We start from the raw sequence: 18,959 nt of genomic DNA on the forward strand, positions 1-18,959 counted from the left end.
GCCAATTTCAGGTGTGTACATTATGTTGTTAATTCTGTTGCTTCTTTATGTTTCTCTCCCAATCATGATGATTTCCTAATAACATGAAAGTAGAACTACCTAGTCGTTCTCTGGACAGTGGACAGGCTTGCTTGGGAAAATGAGAGAGAGATTGACCACAGAAATGTATTATTCCTTGCAGTTATTACAGCCTAATTTATGCCTTCCAGAAATAGGGTTTTTTGGGAAGGTAGGCAAATGGATTTTTTTTTTTTCCCCTTTTTAGGGCCGTAGCTGCAGGATATGAAGTTTCCAGGCTAGGGGTCAAATCAGAGGTGCAGCTGTCAGCCTACACCACAGCCATAGCATCACCAGATCCTTAACCCACTGAGCAAAGCCAGAGATCAAACCCACATCTTCATAAATACTAGTCAGGTTCATTACCACCTAGCCATAACAGGAACTCCCGGCAAGTGGATTTAAATTAAAGGATTTGAAAGCTCAAGTATGATTCTGTTTTTAATTTCTTGCCTGGAACCCCCAATGAACTGGTTTACATAGCAGGGATATGGTCTTAAGATAAGTAGCAGGAAGTGGGAAAGGCTCCTGATCTGCTGCTTTTCCCTCCCTCCTAGTCATAGTGGAGAAAATACATTAGGGGGTTAAATCATAATGCTGCTTTTCCCAAGATGTCTTTCCTTTTAAAACTGACATTTCATTATTGTTATTAAAACTTCATCTTCTCCCTTAGTGGACCAGACCATATCTAATGCATAAGCACAGCCTTCACTTTTAATAACTTCTAAAACTTTGAGGTGATATCTATCCAGTTTCGTCAACTAAAATCTATACCTCAACCCTTTCTGAAATGTACTATGTGAAGACTGTGCCAACTAAGAAAGGCTTATATTCTTCCTTCCTTTCTTTTTTTTCTGTTTTTTTTTTTTTTTTTGGCTGCGCCCATGGCATATGGAAGTTGCTGAGCCAGGGATCAGACCTGAGCCGCTAGTGACAACACTGGAACTTTAACCCGTTGCACCACAAAGGAACCCCTATTTTCCCTTTCTTGATCTGATTCTCATTGAAGTCTTTTTCTTTTCTTATCTGTGCTTCCCTTCTCTTTGTATGTTATGCTATTTAGCAAGTCTCAATCCTGTGGCATTTATTTACAGGCATTTATTTTTAAATAACTTCTGTTTTAGGCACTGTGTATCCCCACCTTTCAGCTCTTAGAACAGCAGAATGGTCTTCAGAATCACCCTGACACCGTGGATGACTTATTCAGGCTAGCCACCAGGTCAGTGCTTCTGAAGGGCAGTCCCTTTCTTCTGCTGCTCTTCCCCATCACTGCTCAATCTTGTTACCTAACACATAACTTCCCTTCTCTGTAAAATGAGGTAAGAAGAGTGGGTAGGTTAATGATTCATAACCCAAAGGTTAAATCGTGAACCAGAATATCTCCATAAATGAAGAAGAGTTGGATGGGAGCAGGAGAAAGCATGAGTTCCTTTCATGAAGGTGGGTACACACCCAAGACAATAAAAATGAGCTGTCTAAGAACATTTGACTAGCCAGTCTCTAGAATCCTGTATAGTTTTAATATTTTATGCTACTATGATATCATGCTTCACTTAGCTTTTTCTTTGAGAAGCTTATCATCCTTTAGATACAATCATAGGCTTTTTTTTTTTTTTTTTAATGGCTATACCTGAGGCAGCAGCAACCTGAGCTACTGCAGTCAGATTCTTAACCTATTGCACCACAGCGGGAACGCCAAAAATTCTTAGGCTTGTAAGATGCCTTAGAAGTTACCTGGTACTGCACTTCCCAATTCTACCCCTAGCCTGCTACCCCCCACTTGTTTAAATTTCTTTTACATGTAACACTGACATTTGTATTTGTTCTGAGTCCCTAGCTCAGGAATTTGACCCCTATCCCTTGGTAAACATAAAAACATTATAAAATAATAAACCATTATTAAATATATGTATTATATAGGTAGTATATGTATTTTTATCATTTACAAATGTAAAGTGTTATTGACTTTCATCTTAGGATTGAGTAATGAGCACCTTTTTTGGTTAGTTTTTAGACAAGTTAGAAAAACCTTATTTTGAGTTGGTGTGAGAGAATTGTTGGATGGGCTATCAGTCTGTTTTCACAGTGTGTTCCTTAAAAAATTAATCTCTGGAGATGCTCTTTACACAAATCGTTGCCTATTAAAATAAATTGGAAACAATATTTTATCTTTTCCTTGGAGATTCCTTGGAGGATCTGGGACTTATAGAGAGTTCCCATATATTCCTAGCTTCCCCTCCCCTTGCCCCACAGTCTCCCTCAATATCAACATTCCTCACCAGAGTGGTCCATTCATTAGAATTATAAAGTCTGTAGTTTAATTTACATTAGGGTTCTGTCTTGGTGGTGTACTTTCTATATGGGTTTGGACAAATGTGTAATGACATAATGACATATACCCACTGTTAGTATCATACAGAATAGTTTCATTATCCTGAAAATCCTCTGTGCTTTACCTATTCACCCCCACCCTCTGCTTCCTCAGCTGCTGGTAGCCACTGATCTTTTCACTGTCTCCATAGTTTTGCCTTTTACCCTTGCTACTTTTATGGCCTAATCCTGTCATTTACATCTAGCCTGTCTTTCCATACCAGGTTTATTCAGCGTAGCCCTGTTACCTTGCTGAGGAGCCAAGTTGTCATCCCTATCTTACAGTGGGCCATTGCCTCAACTACCCTGGATCACCGGGATGCCAATTGCAGTGTCATGAGGTTCCTACGAGACCTTATCCATACAGGGGTAGCCAATGATGTAAGTATAAACATTGTAGTTTTTCTACTTTGTAGCTCATTTTCTCATAACTTAGGGGGAAACTAGCATCTCTTTTATTTGATCTATATTGGTGTGCATATCCCATAGTGGATCATTCATTAACCAAAATATCAACCAATGGGTTTAAGATATTCTGTACCAAGTGTTGAAGCTGTATAAACTAGTCTAAAATTATCTCTGCTCTCAAGCCATTTGGTGTCTAATTGAAGAGATAAATAGGTATAAAGAATTAACAGGAGTTCCCATCGTGGCTCAGTGGAAACGAACCCGACTAGCAACCATGAGTTTGCAGGTTCAATCCCTGGCCTCAGTCGGTTAAGGATCTGGCGTTGCCGTGAGCTGTGGTGTAGGTCGCAGACACGGCTCGGATCCCGAATTGCTGTGGCTCTGGCATAGGCCGGCAGCTACAGCTCTGATTGGACCACTAGTCTGGGAACCTCTGTATGCCTCAGGTCCAGCCCTAGAAAAGGCAAAAAGACAAAAAAAAAAAGAGAGAGAGAGAATTAATAGGAGTTCCTGCTGTAGTGCAGTGGGATTGGCTACATCTCTGCAGCGCCAGGACGGAGGTTCAATCCCCAGCCCAGCCCAGTGGGTTAAAGGATCTGATGTAGGTCACCCTTGTGGCTCAGATCTGATCCATGGCCCTGGAACTCCACATGCCTTGGAGCGGCCAAAAAAAGAAAAAAGAATTAAAATTAAACAGCTGGTAGACAGTATTTGATTGTCAGATGAGTGATATAAATCATGATTGCTATAAGATCAGAGGAAGGAAAGCTCTTTGGAAAGAAGTAAATTGAGTTAGCTTCCTGGAAGGGGAGGGACCTCAGTGGGCCCATTTGGATGGATTGGAAAGGGGAATAAATCTAACTGGGTTATAAATCATGATCAGATAAAGTCAGGATAATATTAAGTGTGTTAATAGACATTTAGGAGACCTGTTTGGCTAGAGTAGTAAAGTGGTTCACAAAATTTTCAAAGGTAGGTTTGACTAGATGTGAAATTGAAGGTAAGGGAGAACAATAAAGAAATAAGCAAGTATGTGAATAGGCTAATTATTGAAGAATTTTGGGCAGCTAAAAGAGAGGGAAAAGAAAATAAAAATGAAAGGCATTTTAAGTTTTTTTTTTAACATAGTAAAAATATGTTTATTCAGAGAATCAGCAGGAAGAAAATAAGATTTTTTTCCATAGGAAAGATTAGATATCTGATAGAAATCTTTTTTCAGTTGATTTTTTAAAAAGGAAACAGAGATACCTTAAGTTATTTTTCACAGGAAAAAAAAAGTTAAGAAAATTGCTACCCTTAATCTTTAACCATTATTTTTCTGTTCAGTGTTCTCTTCATGGAAAATCTAAGGGTTAAGGTTAATCTCAGCTGAAGCCCATGCCTATTTCCTTGAAACTAAAACTCTTAATAATGTAGTAATTATTTTTAGAAAAAGCACTACGAAAAACTACTCTTATAAATTCTAGTAACAAAATATTTAGTGTACTTTGTGAATCCAGCTGTTATATATATACTTTCTTCCTCAAAAAAGAGAACTTGCTAGACTAACGGGTAAAGAGTACTTGGTCTTTGGAAGGTTGAAATTAGAATTTTTCTGTTGTTCCTATTTTCTTACAGCATGAAGAAGACTTTGAATTACGGAAAGAACTGATTGGACAGGTGATGAACCAGCTTGGACAACAACTTGTAAGCCAGCTGCTTCATACATGCTGCTTTTGTCTCCCCCCCTATACCCTACCAGATGTGGCCGAAGTGCTCTGGGAGATCATGCAGGTTGATAGACCGGTAAGATGGTTTTCATAAGGAACCCATTTTCAGCCCTTGAGTCCAACTACAACTTTGAAACCAGCCCTGTTGTATGTTAATGGAACCTAATGTAGGTTTATTGCCAAGTTTAACCGTTAGATGAAGGGGGCCTATTGAAGGCCGGTAATTCATTATTGGGTTCTTGAAAACATGTTTATGTGTGTCACTGTCAAAGGTTTATATATTACCAGAAGTGAATACTAAGCATTGAGTTCGGCTGTGTGGCCAGCCAGTGGGAGATTTGTTCACTTGTGAGAGATGCCCATGTATCAGTTATATAGTGTTGAAGGTTATTCAGGAAGTGTTAATTCACTTCAAATTCCTTAGTTAGCACTATATGTTCCTTGGTAATAAATCTAGCCAGAGCATTTGGAGGCATATGCATATAAAAGTAGCCCACAATAAACACTTGGATTTGTTTCCCCCTTGGGTTTATTTATATCCTATTTCAGTTTTTGAGCCAGGTTTTTTATCACCTGAGCATGGAAGGTTTTTTAGGCTCTGCAGTAATGTCCAGGTAATTTCAGTACTGGGCCACATGAATCATAATTCATAATGGTCAGGTTCATCATAAATCAGTAATCATAATTCATCATAGATCAGATTATGTGTACTGCATACTATAATGGTAGCATATAGTATAGCCTGTACATTACTGTTTTTTTTTTTGGTTTGTTTTTGCTTTTTAGGGCCGCATCTGGGGTATATGGAGGTTTCCCAGTCTGGGGGTCCACTCAGAGCTGTTGCTATTGGCCTACGCCAGAGCCACAGCAATGCCAGATATGAGCCGAGTCTGCAACCTATACCACAGCTCATGGCAACGCCCGATCCTTAACCCACAGAGTGAGGCCAGGGATCGAACCCACGTCCTTATGGATATTACTAACTAGTTGGGTTCATTAACTCCTGAGCCACAATGGGAACTCCAGCCTGTACATTATTTTATTTTTTATTTTATTTATTTATTTATTTTTTGTCTTTTTGCTATTTCTTGGGCCTCTCCCGCGGCATATGGAGGTTCCCAGGCTAGGGGTCCAATCGGAGCTGTAGCCACCAGCCTACGCCAGAGCCACAGCAACAAGGGATCCGAGCCGCATCTGCAACCTACACCACAGCTCACGGCAATGCCGGATCCTTAACCCACTGAGCAAGGGTAGGGACCGAACCTGCAACCTCATGGTTCCTAGTCAGATTCGTTAACCACTGCGCCATGATGGGAACTCCTGTACATTATTTTAAATAAGGTTTATTATTATTTTTTTTTTTATTTTTTTTTTTTTGTCTTTTTGCCATTTTCTTGGGCTGCTCTCGCGGCATAGGGAGGTTCCCAGGCTAGGGGTCAAATCGGAGCTGTAGCCCCCGGCCTACGCCACAGCCACAGCAACACTGGATCCGAGCCTCGTCTGCAACCTACACCACAGCTCACCGCAACGCAAGGGCAGGGATCGAACCCGCAACCTCATGGTTCCTAGTCGGGTTCGTTAACCACTGCGCCACGACAGGAACTCAAGGTTTATAATTTTTTAAAAATCAGTTCGGAAAAGTACACAGTTGGACCAATTGTGGACCAAGTTGACATGAACCACAGAAAAATTCAAATACATAAGTATCTTACAACTTTTAAGTCCATGTACATCTTAGTGTTGTCTCCTACTTTACATCACTGATTGCAGTTCTTAGCCTCAAATTTCAACAGTTTCACAAAAAAAGTAATGTTACTGAATCAAAGTTCTACCTAGTCTTGGATTTTCGTGTTCCTCTCCAAAATTCAGTGATTAGTGTATATTGTCTTAGTGGGCATATGCTTTATTTATCATTAATTCAGTCAAATGAAAAACTAGGCGTTCCTGTCATGGCACAGAGGAAACGAATATGACTAGGAACCATGAGGTTGCAGGTTCGATCCCTGGCCTTGCTCAGTGGGTTAAGGATCTGGCGCTGCCATGAGCTGTGGTGTAGGTCACAGGTGTGGCTTGGATCCTATGTTGCTGTGGCTGTGGCGTAGGCCAGCAGCTGTAGCCCTGATTAGACCCCTAGGCTGGGAACCTCCATATGCTGAGGTTTCGGCCCTGAAAAGACAAAAAAGAAAAACTGTCACGTGTGGGGTAGATGTGTAAAGGATTTCTAACATTTTATTTAGATTTATACTGTAGAAATAGCCACAAGAACTTTAATTCTTACGCATCACACTTTGTGAGACTCCTTTGTGACTCGTTTCGTCAAATGGCTCTGCAATCCTTCCATAAGCTCAAGTGCTTTAGGAATGATAGTACCTATAGCTCCCATTACTTTTTGTTCACCGCACCTATTCCATTTCAATCTAATACAATAGTATTTTGTTTTTCTAAAGAAAGTACTCAAACGTCATTGATATGAAAAATAAAATTTCTGTGCTTTTACTTTTTTATAAATATTCTTGATTCCCAGGAAACAAAAGACTTATGCAATTTCAACTTTACAAAAATTTTGGATTCATAAATACGTAGGTAAAAGCTGAAAAAAAAGAGCGGCAAGTTTGGCAGGAACAGAAACCAAATATCCATGTGCTCTTAAGTTTACTATATACCTACTGAATTGTTAAAAATTTACAAGTGATTTGTTTTCTGTAAATACCAACTTAACAACTGGGTTTTTGTAAAGGAATTGTTACATGAATTTGGGTTGCCTATACCCTGTAAACTGATTGAAATTGTAATTAAGAATGTAAGTTCAGGAGTTCCCGTCATGGCGCAGTGGTTAACGAATCCGACTAGGAACCATGAGGTTGCGGGTTCGGTCCCTGCCCTTGCTCAGTGGGTTAACGATCCGGCGTTGCCGTGAGCTGTGGTGTAGGTTGCAGACGCGGCTCGGATCCCTTGTTGCTGTGGCTCTGGCGTAGGCCTGTGGCTACAGCTCCAATTCAACCCCTAGCCTGGGAACGTCCATATGCTGCGGGAGCGGCCCAAGAAATAGCAACAACAACAACAATAACAACAACAACAAAAAAAGAATGTAAGTTCAAAGGAAATTGAGCACATTCTTAATCATACCGTTTTCAAAGTTCAACACAAATTCTTCAATAGAAGACGGCATACTAGCTTTGTCTCAACTTAAATATCAACTATTAAAATTCTTTCCTCCCTCTCCCCACTCCCCCTTTCTTTACTTGATACCCATCTGTAGCAAATTTATTCAGTATTTTCAATCATTTTTCTCAAATTTCCTTTACTGGAAGTTAAAACCCATCATATACTAGCTATGCTTTTTAGGTTAGTTTCTTTTTTTGAGAAATAATTGACATACGTCACTGTATAAGTTTAAGTCATACGGCATTATGGTTTGATTTACATATTTGTGAAATGGTTATAGTAGGTTCACCTAATATCCGTCTTACATGAATACAATGGAAAGGAAAAAGGAAAATCCTTTTGGTGAGAGCTCATGGGATATACTTTCTTAACAATTCCCCTGTGTATCGTTCAGCAGTGTTAGCTATAATCGTCAGGTCATACATTACTTCCCTAGTACTTACTTATGTTCTAACCGGAAGTTTGACCTTTTGACCACCTTCTTCAGTTTCCCCTCCGCCAACTTTTTGCTTCTGGTAACCACAAGTATGATTTCTTTTTCTATGAATTTTGTTTTTTATTTATTTATTTTTTAGCTTTTTGACATTTCTAGGGCCACTCCTGTGGCATGTGGAGGTTCCAGGCTAGGGGTCAAATCAGAGCTGTAGCCGCCGGCCTACACCACAGCCACAGCAACACCAGATCTGAGCCTCGTCTGTGACCTACACCACAGCTCACGGCAACGCCAGATCCTTAACCCACTGAGCAAGGCCAGGGATCGAACCCGCAACCTCATGGTTCCTAGTCAGATTCACTAACCACTGAGCCACAACGGGAATTCCTGAATTTTGTTTTTTAGATTCCACATATGAGTGAGATCATACAGAATTTGTCTTTCTCTGTCTGACATATTTCATCTAGCATAGTGCCTTTAAGGTCATCCACGTTGTCAGAAATGTGATAGAATTTCCTCATTTTTTATAAATGGATAATAATATCCATTGTATATGTATGTATGTGTGCACACGTGGACACACACACAACTGCTTTATCCATTCATCCATCCACGGACACTTAGGTTATTTCTGTGCCCTGGCTATTTATAAGCAGTGCTGCTCTGAAACATGGGTATGCAGATGTCTATTTGAGTTAGCGTTTTCATTTCCCTTGGATATATCCCCAGAAATAGAATTGCTGGATCATTTGGTAGCTGTATTTAATTTTTTTAGGATCCTCCAAACTGCTTTCCATAGTGTCTGTACCAATTTATAATCACATCAATAGTACATAGGTGTTCTCTTTTCTCCTCATCCATGCCACCATTTGTTATCTGTTATTTTTTTGATCATGGCCATTCCAGCAGGAGTTAAGACATCTCATTGTGGTTTTTTGGGTTTGTCTGTTTGTTTACGGCCATACCTGCAGCATATAGAAGTTCTCCATGCCAGAGATTGAATCCGAACTGCAGCTGCCACTGAAACAATACTAGATTCTTTAACCCACTCCACTGGGCTGGGATCAAACTCATGCTTCCACGGCAACCAAACCTGCCACTGTAGTCGGATTCTTTTGTTTTTGTTGTTTTTTAGGGCCATACCCACAGCATGTGGAAGTTCCCAGTCTAGGGGTCAAATCAAAGCTGTAATTGCCAGCCACAGCCACAGCAACACCAGATCCGAGCCATGTCTGCAACCCTGTACATACCACAGCTCATGGCAATGCTGGATCCTTAACCCACTGAGCGAGGCCAGGGATTTTATCCGTGTCCTCGTGGATACTAGTCGGGTTCATTACCGCTGAGCCAAGATGGGAACTCCCAGTCAGATTCTTAACCCACGGCCCTACAGCGGGAACTCCTCTTAGAGTTTTCATGTGTATTTCCCTAATGATTAGTGGCGTTGAGCATTTTTTCAAATACTTGTTGCTTTTATAAATCTTTGAAGAAATATTTATTCAGGTCTATTGCCCATTTTTGGGGGGGGTTATTTGTTTCTAAGAGCTGGATTCATGGGTTCTTTATAGATTTTGGATGTTAACCTCTTATCAGGTATATTGGTTTGCAAATATTTTTTCCCATTCCTTAAGTTGTCTTTCTACATTGAGTACTCTTAGCTCCTTTATCAAATATTAGTTGACAGTATATAGTTTACTTTATTATTGTTCTTGTTTTGGGGAATACTATAGTTAATTTAAGGGTTGTTTTGGAGGTTTTTTGTTTTTGCATTTTCAGAATTTTAATATAACACTGGTAGTCTCTATTATTTCCTGCAAAACTAACATTTAAAAAGAGCCATATTAGTCTTAATCTTATCTATATTTCAAAACACTCCACAACTTCCACATTTTAAATGCATTATATCGTCCATCCTCACAATAAAGAGCACTTGTTCAGGGCAGAACACACACTGCACTCTAATATGCGGAAGTCATTAAGTCCATTATACTCATTCATTCATGGGTCATTTTTGTATGCCAGGACTTGTCAATTAAAGGTTCTTCCTGTTTGCCTCTGCTTATTTTTGTCTGACCAGAGTATTGATTTACTTGGGGGTAACACTTGGAGAATTATTCAGTACTTTTTAGAGTGGAATATTTATTTTTGCCCCAGTCTATTGTGATCATAAATTAACATAATAGGAAGATATATAATGTAAAAAATTTAGGTTTAAGAAAGTTATGGAGTCGGAGTTGCCATTGTTGCAGCAATCACTTATGCATATTCCCTTCATCACCTTGTTCATTGCTCAGAAATAACTACTCTTGGAGTTCCCGTTGTGGTGCAGTGGTTAACGAATCTGACTATGAACCATGAGGTTGCAGGTTCGATCCCTGGCCTTGCTCAGTGGGTTAAGGATCTGGCATTGCCGTGAACTGTGGTGTAGGTTGCAGACGCGGCTCGGATCCCGCGTTGCTGTGGCCCTAGTGTAGGCCTGCGGCTACAGCTCCGATTCGACCCCTAGCCTGGGAACGTCCATATGCCGAGGGAGCGGCCCTAGAAGTGGCAAAAAAAAAGTTATGGAGTTCCCATTGTGGCTCAGTGGTAATGAGCCCAACTAGTATCTATGAGGATGTGGGTTTGATCCCTGGCCTCGTTCAATGGATTAAGGATCCAATATTGTCGAGAGCTGTAGTGTAGGTTGCAGACCCTGCTTGGATCCTGTGTGGCTGTGGCTGTGGTGTAGGCTGGCAGTTACAGCTCTGATTGAACCCCTAGCCCTGGGAACTTCCATGTTCTGTGGATGTGGCCCTAAAAAGACAAAAAAAAATTTAAGAAAGTTATTTTACAGCTGAAAATTATGGTCAGAGTATACATGCTACTTAAAAGCATAAAGAAAAAAATGGAGCTTTCTCAAAGAATAATTCAAATGAAAATAAGAACCCAGGGAAATTCTAGAATTTTGATTTTTAAGTTTAAAAAGGAAGGATAATGGGGGAAACAGACTATGTTCAGATGTAAATAAATTGTTTTTGTTTTTTGTTTTTTGGGTTTTTTTTTGTCTTTTTGCCATTTCTTGGGCTGCTCCCACAGCGTATGGAGGTTCCTAGGCTAGGGGTCTAATCGGAGCTGTAGCTGCCAGCCTATGCCAGAGCCACAGCAACACAGGATCCGAGCCGCGTCTGCGACCTACACCACAGTTCATGGCAATGCGGGATCCTTAACCCACTGAGCAAGGCCAGGGATCGAACCCGCAACCTCATGGTTCCTAGTCGGATTTGTTAACCACTGCGCCACAACAGGAATGCCAATAAATTGTTTTTATGAGCAGGAAGACGGAGTTCCCATCGTGGTGCAATAGTTGACAAATCCAACTAGGAACCATGAGGTTGCGGGTTCTATCCCTGGCCTTACTCAGTGGGTTAACGATCTGGCCGTGAGCTGTGGTGTAGGTCGCAGACGCGGCTTGGATCCCGAGTTGCTGTGGCTCTGGCGTAGGCCAGCGGCTACAGCTCTGATTAGCCCCCTAGCCTGGGAATCTCCATATGCCGTGGGATCAGCTCTAGAAAAGGCAAAAAAGACCCCCCCCCCAAAAAAAAAACCAAAAAACAAAAAACTGAGAAACAAAAGAATTTTCTAACCCAAGAACCAGGCAGGTAGACTGGTTATGACTACTGAGAAGAGGGCACCTGAAAATCCTTAAGATGTTGGATTTATGTTATAAACACACACACTTTTTGAAATGTTTACTTACTATACTTTTGTCCCTGCTCTTTCTGATACATGAACCCTTGCTTTGGATTGCCTTTGATCTCTAAGCTCAAGCGTTTTCTGGCAACTGGTTAATTTTTAAAATATTACATAAGTTTAAAGATAGGAATGAACAATAGCTTCATCCAGAAGAGACTTCATTTCCAAGGTAGAAGGGCTCTGTCTGAAATGATGCCTTCAGCCCCCTTGAAAGGAAGTCTAGGCATGCCTTTATAGAGGATTCCAACTCACAGTGGTTTGGAAGGCCTAAAGATAGTACTTTTGTTAACTCCCTTACTTGCTTCCAAGTCTCGGGAGCTAATGCTGCTAAGGAAAGCCTGTGGGTTTTTGTTATTATCTGTAGGATCTCACTTGAGTAAGCCCTGCCTCCTTTTAAAACTCTTATCCCTCTTCTCTGTACAGACTTTTTGTCGATGGTTAGAGAATTCCTTGAAAGGTTTGCCAAAGGAGACAACCGTGGGAGCTGTCACAGTGACACACAAACAACTTACAGATTTCCACAAACAAGTCACTAGGTGAGTGATGAACAGCAGCTTGGATATGTAGAAAAAATATCTTTTTGTCTAATAGCACCTTAGTTACTGTATACCCAGGATTATGTTTCTTATGTGCCTTTGTAAATTCAGTTTTGTGTCTGTTTAGCCTTGAATTGCACAAATTGGCTTTGGAAACCAATCTTGGGGAAGCTATCACCATGTTGTATATTGTGCCTCGGTTGTATTGTACATGTGTATTAACTGGTGTAAGATCATAATGGGAAAGTGGAAGCATTATTTCTTCCAAAAGAAAAATGCATTGAGCAGCCCACTGCTCTTCAGAAAATCTACCTGTGTCTTTTTGAAGTCCTTCCTAAACGTAATAGGCATTTTAAATATAGCTATATAATCCTCCTAATTACAGTTTTATAGCTGTAAGGTTTTCCTTGATTTCTTTATAGTGCCTCTATTAAGTTTCATTTTTTAGTATTAAGGATAATATTGAAAATCAAGCCCTTTCCTTCTTTCGACTATTTTCCTTAAAAATGTAATCACTGAATCAAGTTACAGGACTTTTAGGATCTTTGATAGCATTAACAGCAGTTGCGTAAATTGGATTTTGTAACTGTGATACCTTACTCTGATATTTCTTTTTGAATGAGTTGTTGTAGTAGGGTTGATAATAATGAAAAACAGAATGAACAAAATGCATGTGATTATACAGAAAAATATATAAGCTCTATTATAAAGGGAAAAAATAATAGTATCATATAATCCAGCTTGCACTTAAAATCTTTTTATTTTTTAATTTTGATGCAAATACATGCAAAATTTATCATCCTAACCATTTTTAAATGTACTGTTCAGTAATGTTAAGTACATTCATGTTATCGTGTAGTTAATCTCCAGAACTTTTTCATCTTGCAAAACTGAACGTATACTCATTAAATGACTATTCATTTCCCCCTCACTCCCCCATGCCCCTGGCAACCATCATTCTACTTTTTACATTTGACTACTCTAGATACCCCATATAAGTGAAATCATGCAAGTATTTGTCCTTTTGTGACTGACTTAGCATAATGTCCTCAAGGTTCATCCATGTTGTATCAGAATTTCCTTCCTTTGAAAGGCTGAATAAGGAGTTCCCATCATGGCTCAGTGGTTAACGAATCTGACTAGGAACCATGAGGTTTCAGGTTCAATCCTGGCCTTGCTCGATGTGTTAAGGATCTGGTGTTGCTGTGGTTGTGGTGTAGGCTGGCAGCTGTAGCTCCGATTGGACCCCTAGCCTGAGAACCTCCATATGCTGCGAGTGCAGCCCCAGAAAAGACCAAAAAAAAAAAGAAAAGAAAAGAAAAAGGTTGAATAACATTCATTTATGTGTGTGCCATATTTTATTTATCCATTCATCTGTTGATGGACATTTAGATTGATTCCACTTTTGACTATTGTGAACAATGCCACTATGAACATTACAAGTATCTCTTCAAGACCCTACTTTCAGTTCTTTTGGATATATACCCAGAAGTGAAATTGCTGTATTACGTGGCAGTTCTGTGTTTATTTTTTGATTTTTTGATTTTTGCAAAACCGCCATACCGTTTTCCATAGCAGCTATACCATTTTGCATTCCCCCCAATGTGCATAAAGTTCTAATTTCTCCATATTTATTTTTTGCTTTTGTTGCCTGTGGTTTTTGGTGTATATCCAAGAAATTAGCTTTTCCCCTATGTTTTCTTCTGAGAGTTTTAAAGTTTTTGGTCTTAACGTTTAGGTCTTTGATCCATTTTCAGATAATTTTTGTATATGATGTATGTTAAGGGTCCCACTTCATTCTTTTGCAGTTCTCCCTGCACTGTCCTTTTTTCACTGAACAGTCAGTCTTTATACCCTTATTGAAAATCATTTGACTATATATGTAAAGGATTTATTTCTGGGCTCTCTCTTCTATCCCAGTGGTCTGTGTATCTTGTCTTTATGTCCATATGATACTGTTTTGATTATTATGACTTTGTAATAAGTTTTGAAACTGGGAAATTGAGACCTCCATTTGTTCTTTTTCAAGAATATTTTGGCTCTTTGGAGTCCCGTGAGATTTCATATGAATTTTAGGGTAGATTTTTCTATTTCCACAGAAAATGTCATTGAAATTTTTGATTGGGATTACACTGAATCTGTTGATCACTTTGTATAGTTATTAACATCTTAACGAAATGAAGTTTTCCAATCTGTAACACAAGATGTCTTTCCATGTATTGGTATCTTTAATTTCTTTCAGCAGTACTTTATTCTTTTTGGTGCTGTAGTAAATGAACCAACTTGCACTTTTAAGCTATTCTATACATATTTATATATATGTGGGCTACTTTGTTATGCATAGTAAATTTCTGAAAAGATGCAAAACTAGGACTTTTAATTTCATAACCTTTTGTGCTATTTGCATTTTTTCATGAGCATGGTATACTTTTAGAATTAAAACCAGACCTAGTTTTAAAAGGGAAAGAAAATTAAATGCTAATCTTTTTTTCCTGAGAAGTGATTTTTTTTGTTGCTGTCCAAAATGGTTTACTCTCTCATTCCCTAGAATTTCTAGTAATTCTATTAATGTTAAAATTCCAAATCTTTGAATGCTATTTTTTTATTTTTTCATAGCTTACTTACTAAGTGGCTTAACTTCATGTCCCAGAAATAACTAATTTTTGGCCATAGATCAAGTGACATGTGTGATATGCTAAAAAAAATAGTGTGTGACATGCAAAAAAAAAAGCATGTGACTGGAGTTCCCTTTGTGGCTCAGTGGTAATAACCCTGACTAGTATCCATAAGGATGCGGGTTCAATCCCAGGGCTCGCTCAGTGGGTTAAGGATCTGGCTTTGCCATAAGCTATGGTGTAGGTCGCATATGAGGCTTGGATCTGGTATTGCTGTGGCTGTGGCATAGGCCATCAGCTGTAGCTCCTATTCAACCCCTAGTCTGGGAATTCCCATATGCTGCAGGTGTGGCCCTAAAAAGACCAAAAAAAATAGCATGTGACTGACTGTCTACATGACACCTTTTGCCAAAAGAGGGGATTTCCCCTCTACTAGGTAGGTATATATTGACTGGAATAACTTTTAAAAAAACTATTTTATCTTTTTTTTTTTTTACTGTGAATCCTTGCAGTAGAAGTAGTATTCTACCTATAAGCTGTCATAGAGGAAAGAAGTATAACGGTAGTTTCTCCCTGCTTCTCTTGTTCTGTTCCATCTAGTGTTGTTCATTAGGAGGGCAGGATCATATTGACTCTGATCTAGATTAGAGCAAATGAGAGCCTTGGGGGGAACCCTTGAAGGACTGAACTTAGCGTTGGGGGTGTTGGTTTGAATCTTGCCACTTACTGGTTGTTACTTTGCAGCTTATTTGTCTGTAAAGTAGGGGTAGTAATACCTATCTAATAGAGTTACTGTAATACACCAAATGGAAATTTAAAGATGATCTGGCATATAGTAGGTGATCAATGAATGTTAACTTTCTCCTTGGAAAAGAACCTGCCAGAATGTCATTACGTACTTGCAGAACCAGCTGGAGCATGTCTCTTTTTAGCTCTAAGGCAGCCACCTACACATTCTGGAATAAGTCTCTACCAAGCCCATATTTCCTCATCTAGGCTAATATATGACATTAGAAACATAGAGTTAGTCTGAAATAAAAGTCATGGAAATTCCACAGTGTATGAAAAATCTTGAGGCAAGGAAAAGGAACTCAAATAATGCATTTGCTATGAACAAAAATATCTGCGATCTTTGTCCTGTGATATGGGAGAATTAGATTTTTTTACCAGCCTGGCACTTGATCTCTTACTGCTACTAAACAAGTTTTGCAGCTCCTCCTATAGTAGGCTGTGGCATAATGGTGGGAAATGAACAGGAGTAAGAGGTAATGTTGAGGTGCTGGAGAAAGCATTTGAAAGTACTCACCTCCTCTTAGTAATTGTCTTACTCTAGTATGTATGTTGCCCTTGAACCTTCTGTTCCATGCATGACTCAGTCTCCCTTTTGGTTTTAAGGTCCTGTTACTCCTGCCTCAACATGCTCCTTTGTTTGCCATCCTAGCAGGGAGGGAGGAGTGGCTCAGTTTCATTTCAGCAAGTCCAAGCCTGTTTTTCAAATGGTGCTGGTAATTAATTAATTCCCTGGCATTTTTAGTTGACCAACTTGAAGAAAGCTGGAATTTTTCATTTTAAAATATCATTATTACTTTCCATCATGTTGTCATTTCCCATTTCTCTATCTTGGTATTTATTCTGTGATTGTCACCTGCATGAAGATCTCAAGGTCAAAAGTCATGAATAGGAAGCATTGACACTAGAATAGGCCGGTATGGGGGTGTCTTCTTGCTGAAGCCATTAGTTAGAGCTGGGTTACTCTTCATTATGAAAAGGACTGAATTTTTCAGCACACCACTAGGATTAATGGGCTCAAGGAATCATGACCATAAAATTATTTAAAAACATAGTGGAAGGCTTGTGGGCACATGTCCAGAGAAAACTATAATTTGAAAAGGTAGATGCACCCCAGTGTTCAGTGCAGCAGCACTTATAATATCCACAACATGGAAGCAACCTCAGTGTCCATTGACAGACTAGTGGGTAAAGATATGGTGTATATATACACCATGAAATATTACCCAGCCATAAAGGATGAAATAAATGCCATTTGCAGCAACTTAGATGGACCTAGAGATTATCATACCAAGGAAAGTCAGAAAGAGAAAGACAGTTACCATGTGATGTCACTTTTATATGTGGACTCTGAAATATGACAGAAATGAACTTATTTATGAAATAGAAGCAGACTCACAGTCATAGAAAACAAACTTAGAGTTACCAAAGGGGAAAGGATGTAGGGGAGGGATAAATTAGGAGTTTGGTATTAGTAGATACAAACTACTCTATAAAAAATAAATAAGCAAAAAGTCCTGCTGTATAGCACAGGGAACTATATGCAGTATCGTATAATAAACCATAATGGAGATGATGGGACTGGAAGCCAAAAAATCAGAACCTACAAAAATAGTGGCAGTTTTGAATGAATGAGTGAATGAATATGTAAATAAATATAAATGAATATGAATAAATATAAAAACAAACCAGAAATATTAAATGCTGGGAGGACTGAGGCAAAAAACAGAAGATAGTTGTAATTTTTAAGGAGTTTCTTTGTTTTTGTTTTTAATCCATTTCTTTGGGCCTAATCACCGAGAACATTTAAATTAAACATTTGGTTGAAGCTCTTGACACCAGAACAGTTTGTTGACAGGATTGGGAGTGGAAGCTGAGCTGATTCCAGAGACTGGCCCATCCCTCATTTCATCCTGTCTCACCACAGATTCTCCTTTTACTTGCATTTTGGTTTCAGTACTTTTTCTCATGTGTCACAGAAGAGGCGAAGAATGGAGTCTTCCAGATTAAACCATGATCTCTGATTTAAGAAGGGTAGAACTGAAAAACCTGCAAGGCATCAGGACAGCAAAAGAATCTTGAGTCTCCAGTGTTATCCTAAGTTTCTCTTTCCTGTTATGATAGTCCCCTGTAATAATATATCACAAGGTGACTTCTCTGGGGCTATATATCTTCCTCCTTCATGACATTGGGAGGCATGAATGACAGGCTTGCTCACCAAGAGTGCCTCCTTAATAGTATTGATTTGAAAATAAATTGAGAAATGTAATGCTTTTGTTGAGGCATAAACAGATTCACAGAGCAAATTCCAATAAAACCTAGAAGACCTTCATTATCTTCCTTTCATTTTTTAGGATGGAAGGGGAATAGAAGAAAGTTTCTATTGCATAAAATCCTGGAGTCCAAATTAAGGTTCTTAGTGATGTTTTAGACCCCATGATAGTTGGGGAAATCCAAATGTAGGCACTTAAGGGGACAGCTCTCATTTCCCCCTCTCTTATGTTGGCTCACTGTTAGTGGTTCCCTCCCTCCACTACAAGCAGGAGAGAGCTTTCTTCCGGCACTGAGTCCTAGGCGTAGGCTGTGGTCCTTGAGTTTCTCTGAGCCAAAGAGAGCGCCACAAAAGGGTGAGTATATTAGGAAGTGCTTCCTTTTCCACTGTTTTTAGCTTAGCCTCATGTTCAGTTACCAAAAACTATTATGAAGACTGATTCAAAGGAATGAAGCTGGCATCAACTGGTTTCTTAGTGACAATTTTAGACAAAGGGCGCCTTTTGAAAAAATGGAGTCATATGAATATTGGACTATTCCTACTAAGGAGGCATCTCAGTGCTTGCCTGAGGACCAAGACCTGCTTCCTCCTCCTCCCTTTCCTCATGCCTTAACCCTTTCCTCTCTCCTCCTCCCACAGGAGGAAACCTTGAGAAGCCTGTTCAACTAGAAAATCGATGACTGATCAAGACTTAGTTGCTAGACTGGGCTTTATAAAGAAAATGTGCTTTTGGAAAAGAATGAGGAAACCAGAGTGCCTAAGTTAGCTCAGCTCATAGAGTTAAAATGATCCACCTTAGGTGAATATGCTTGCTGTTTTACTTTGAGGGTGCTGGCTTATATTTATGTCAAGGACTTCAAGTTGTATTGTTGT

The 18,959-nt window shown here is 39.3% G+C and overlaps 1 protein-coding gene across 3 annotated transcripts in view; it reads left to right on the forward strand.

Annotated features, from left to right (window-relative positions):
- Positions 1 to 18,959, forward strand: part of TNPO3 (transportin 3) — a 101,257-nt gene that overhangs the window by 78,596 nt on the left and 3,702 nt on the right. For 2 of the 3 annotated variants that reach the window (XM_047762906.1, XM_047762908.1), the window contains 4 exons: positions 1,182 to 1,276; positions 2,652 to 2,808; positions 4,453 to 4,620; positions 12,298 to 12,410. In XM_047762906.1, the coding sequence (XP_047618862.1) occupies positions 1,182 to 1,276; positions 2,652 to 2,808; positions 4,453 to 4,620; positions 12,298 to 12,410 (533 nt within the window). Of the gene's footprint in view, positions 1 to 1,181; positions 1,277 to 2,651; positions 2,809 to 4,452; positions 4,621 to 12,297; positions 12,411 to 18,725; positions 18,886 to 18,959 lie in introns of all 3 variants that reach the window. The other variant, XM_047762907.1, reaches the window with a different exon arrangement.

This window comes from Phacochoerus africanus, chromosome 16, assembly GCF_016906955.1.
Source record: "Phacochoerus africanus isolate WHEZ1 chromosome 16, ROS_Pafr_v1, whole genome shotgun sequence".
In the NCBI taxonomy this organism is placed as follows: Eukaryota; Metazoa; Chordata; class Mammalia; order Artiodactyla; family Suidae; genus Phacochoerus; species Phacochoerus africanus.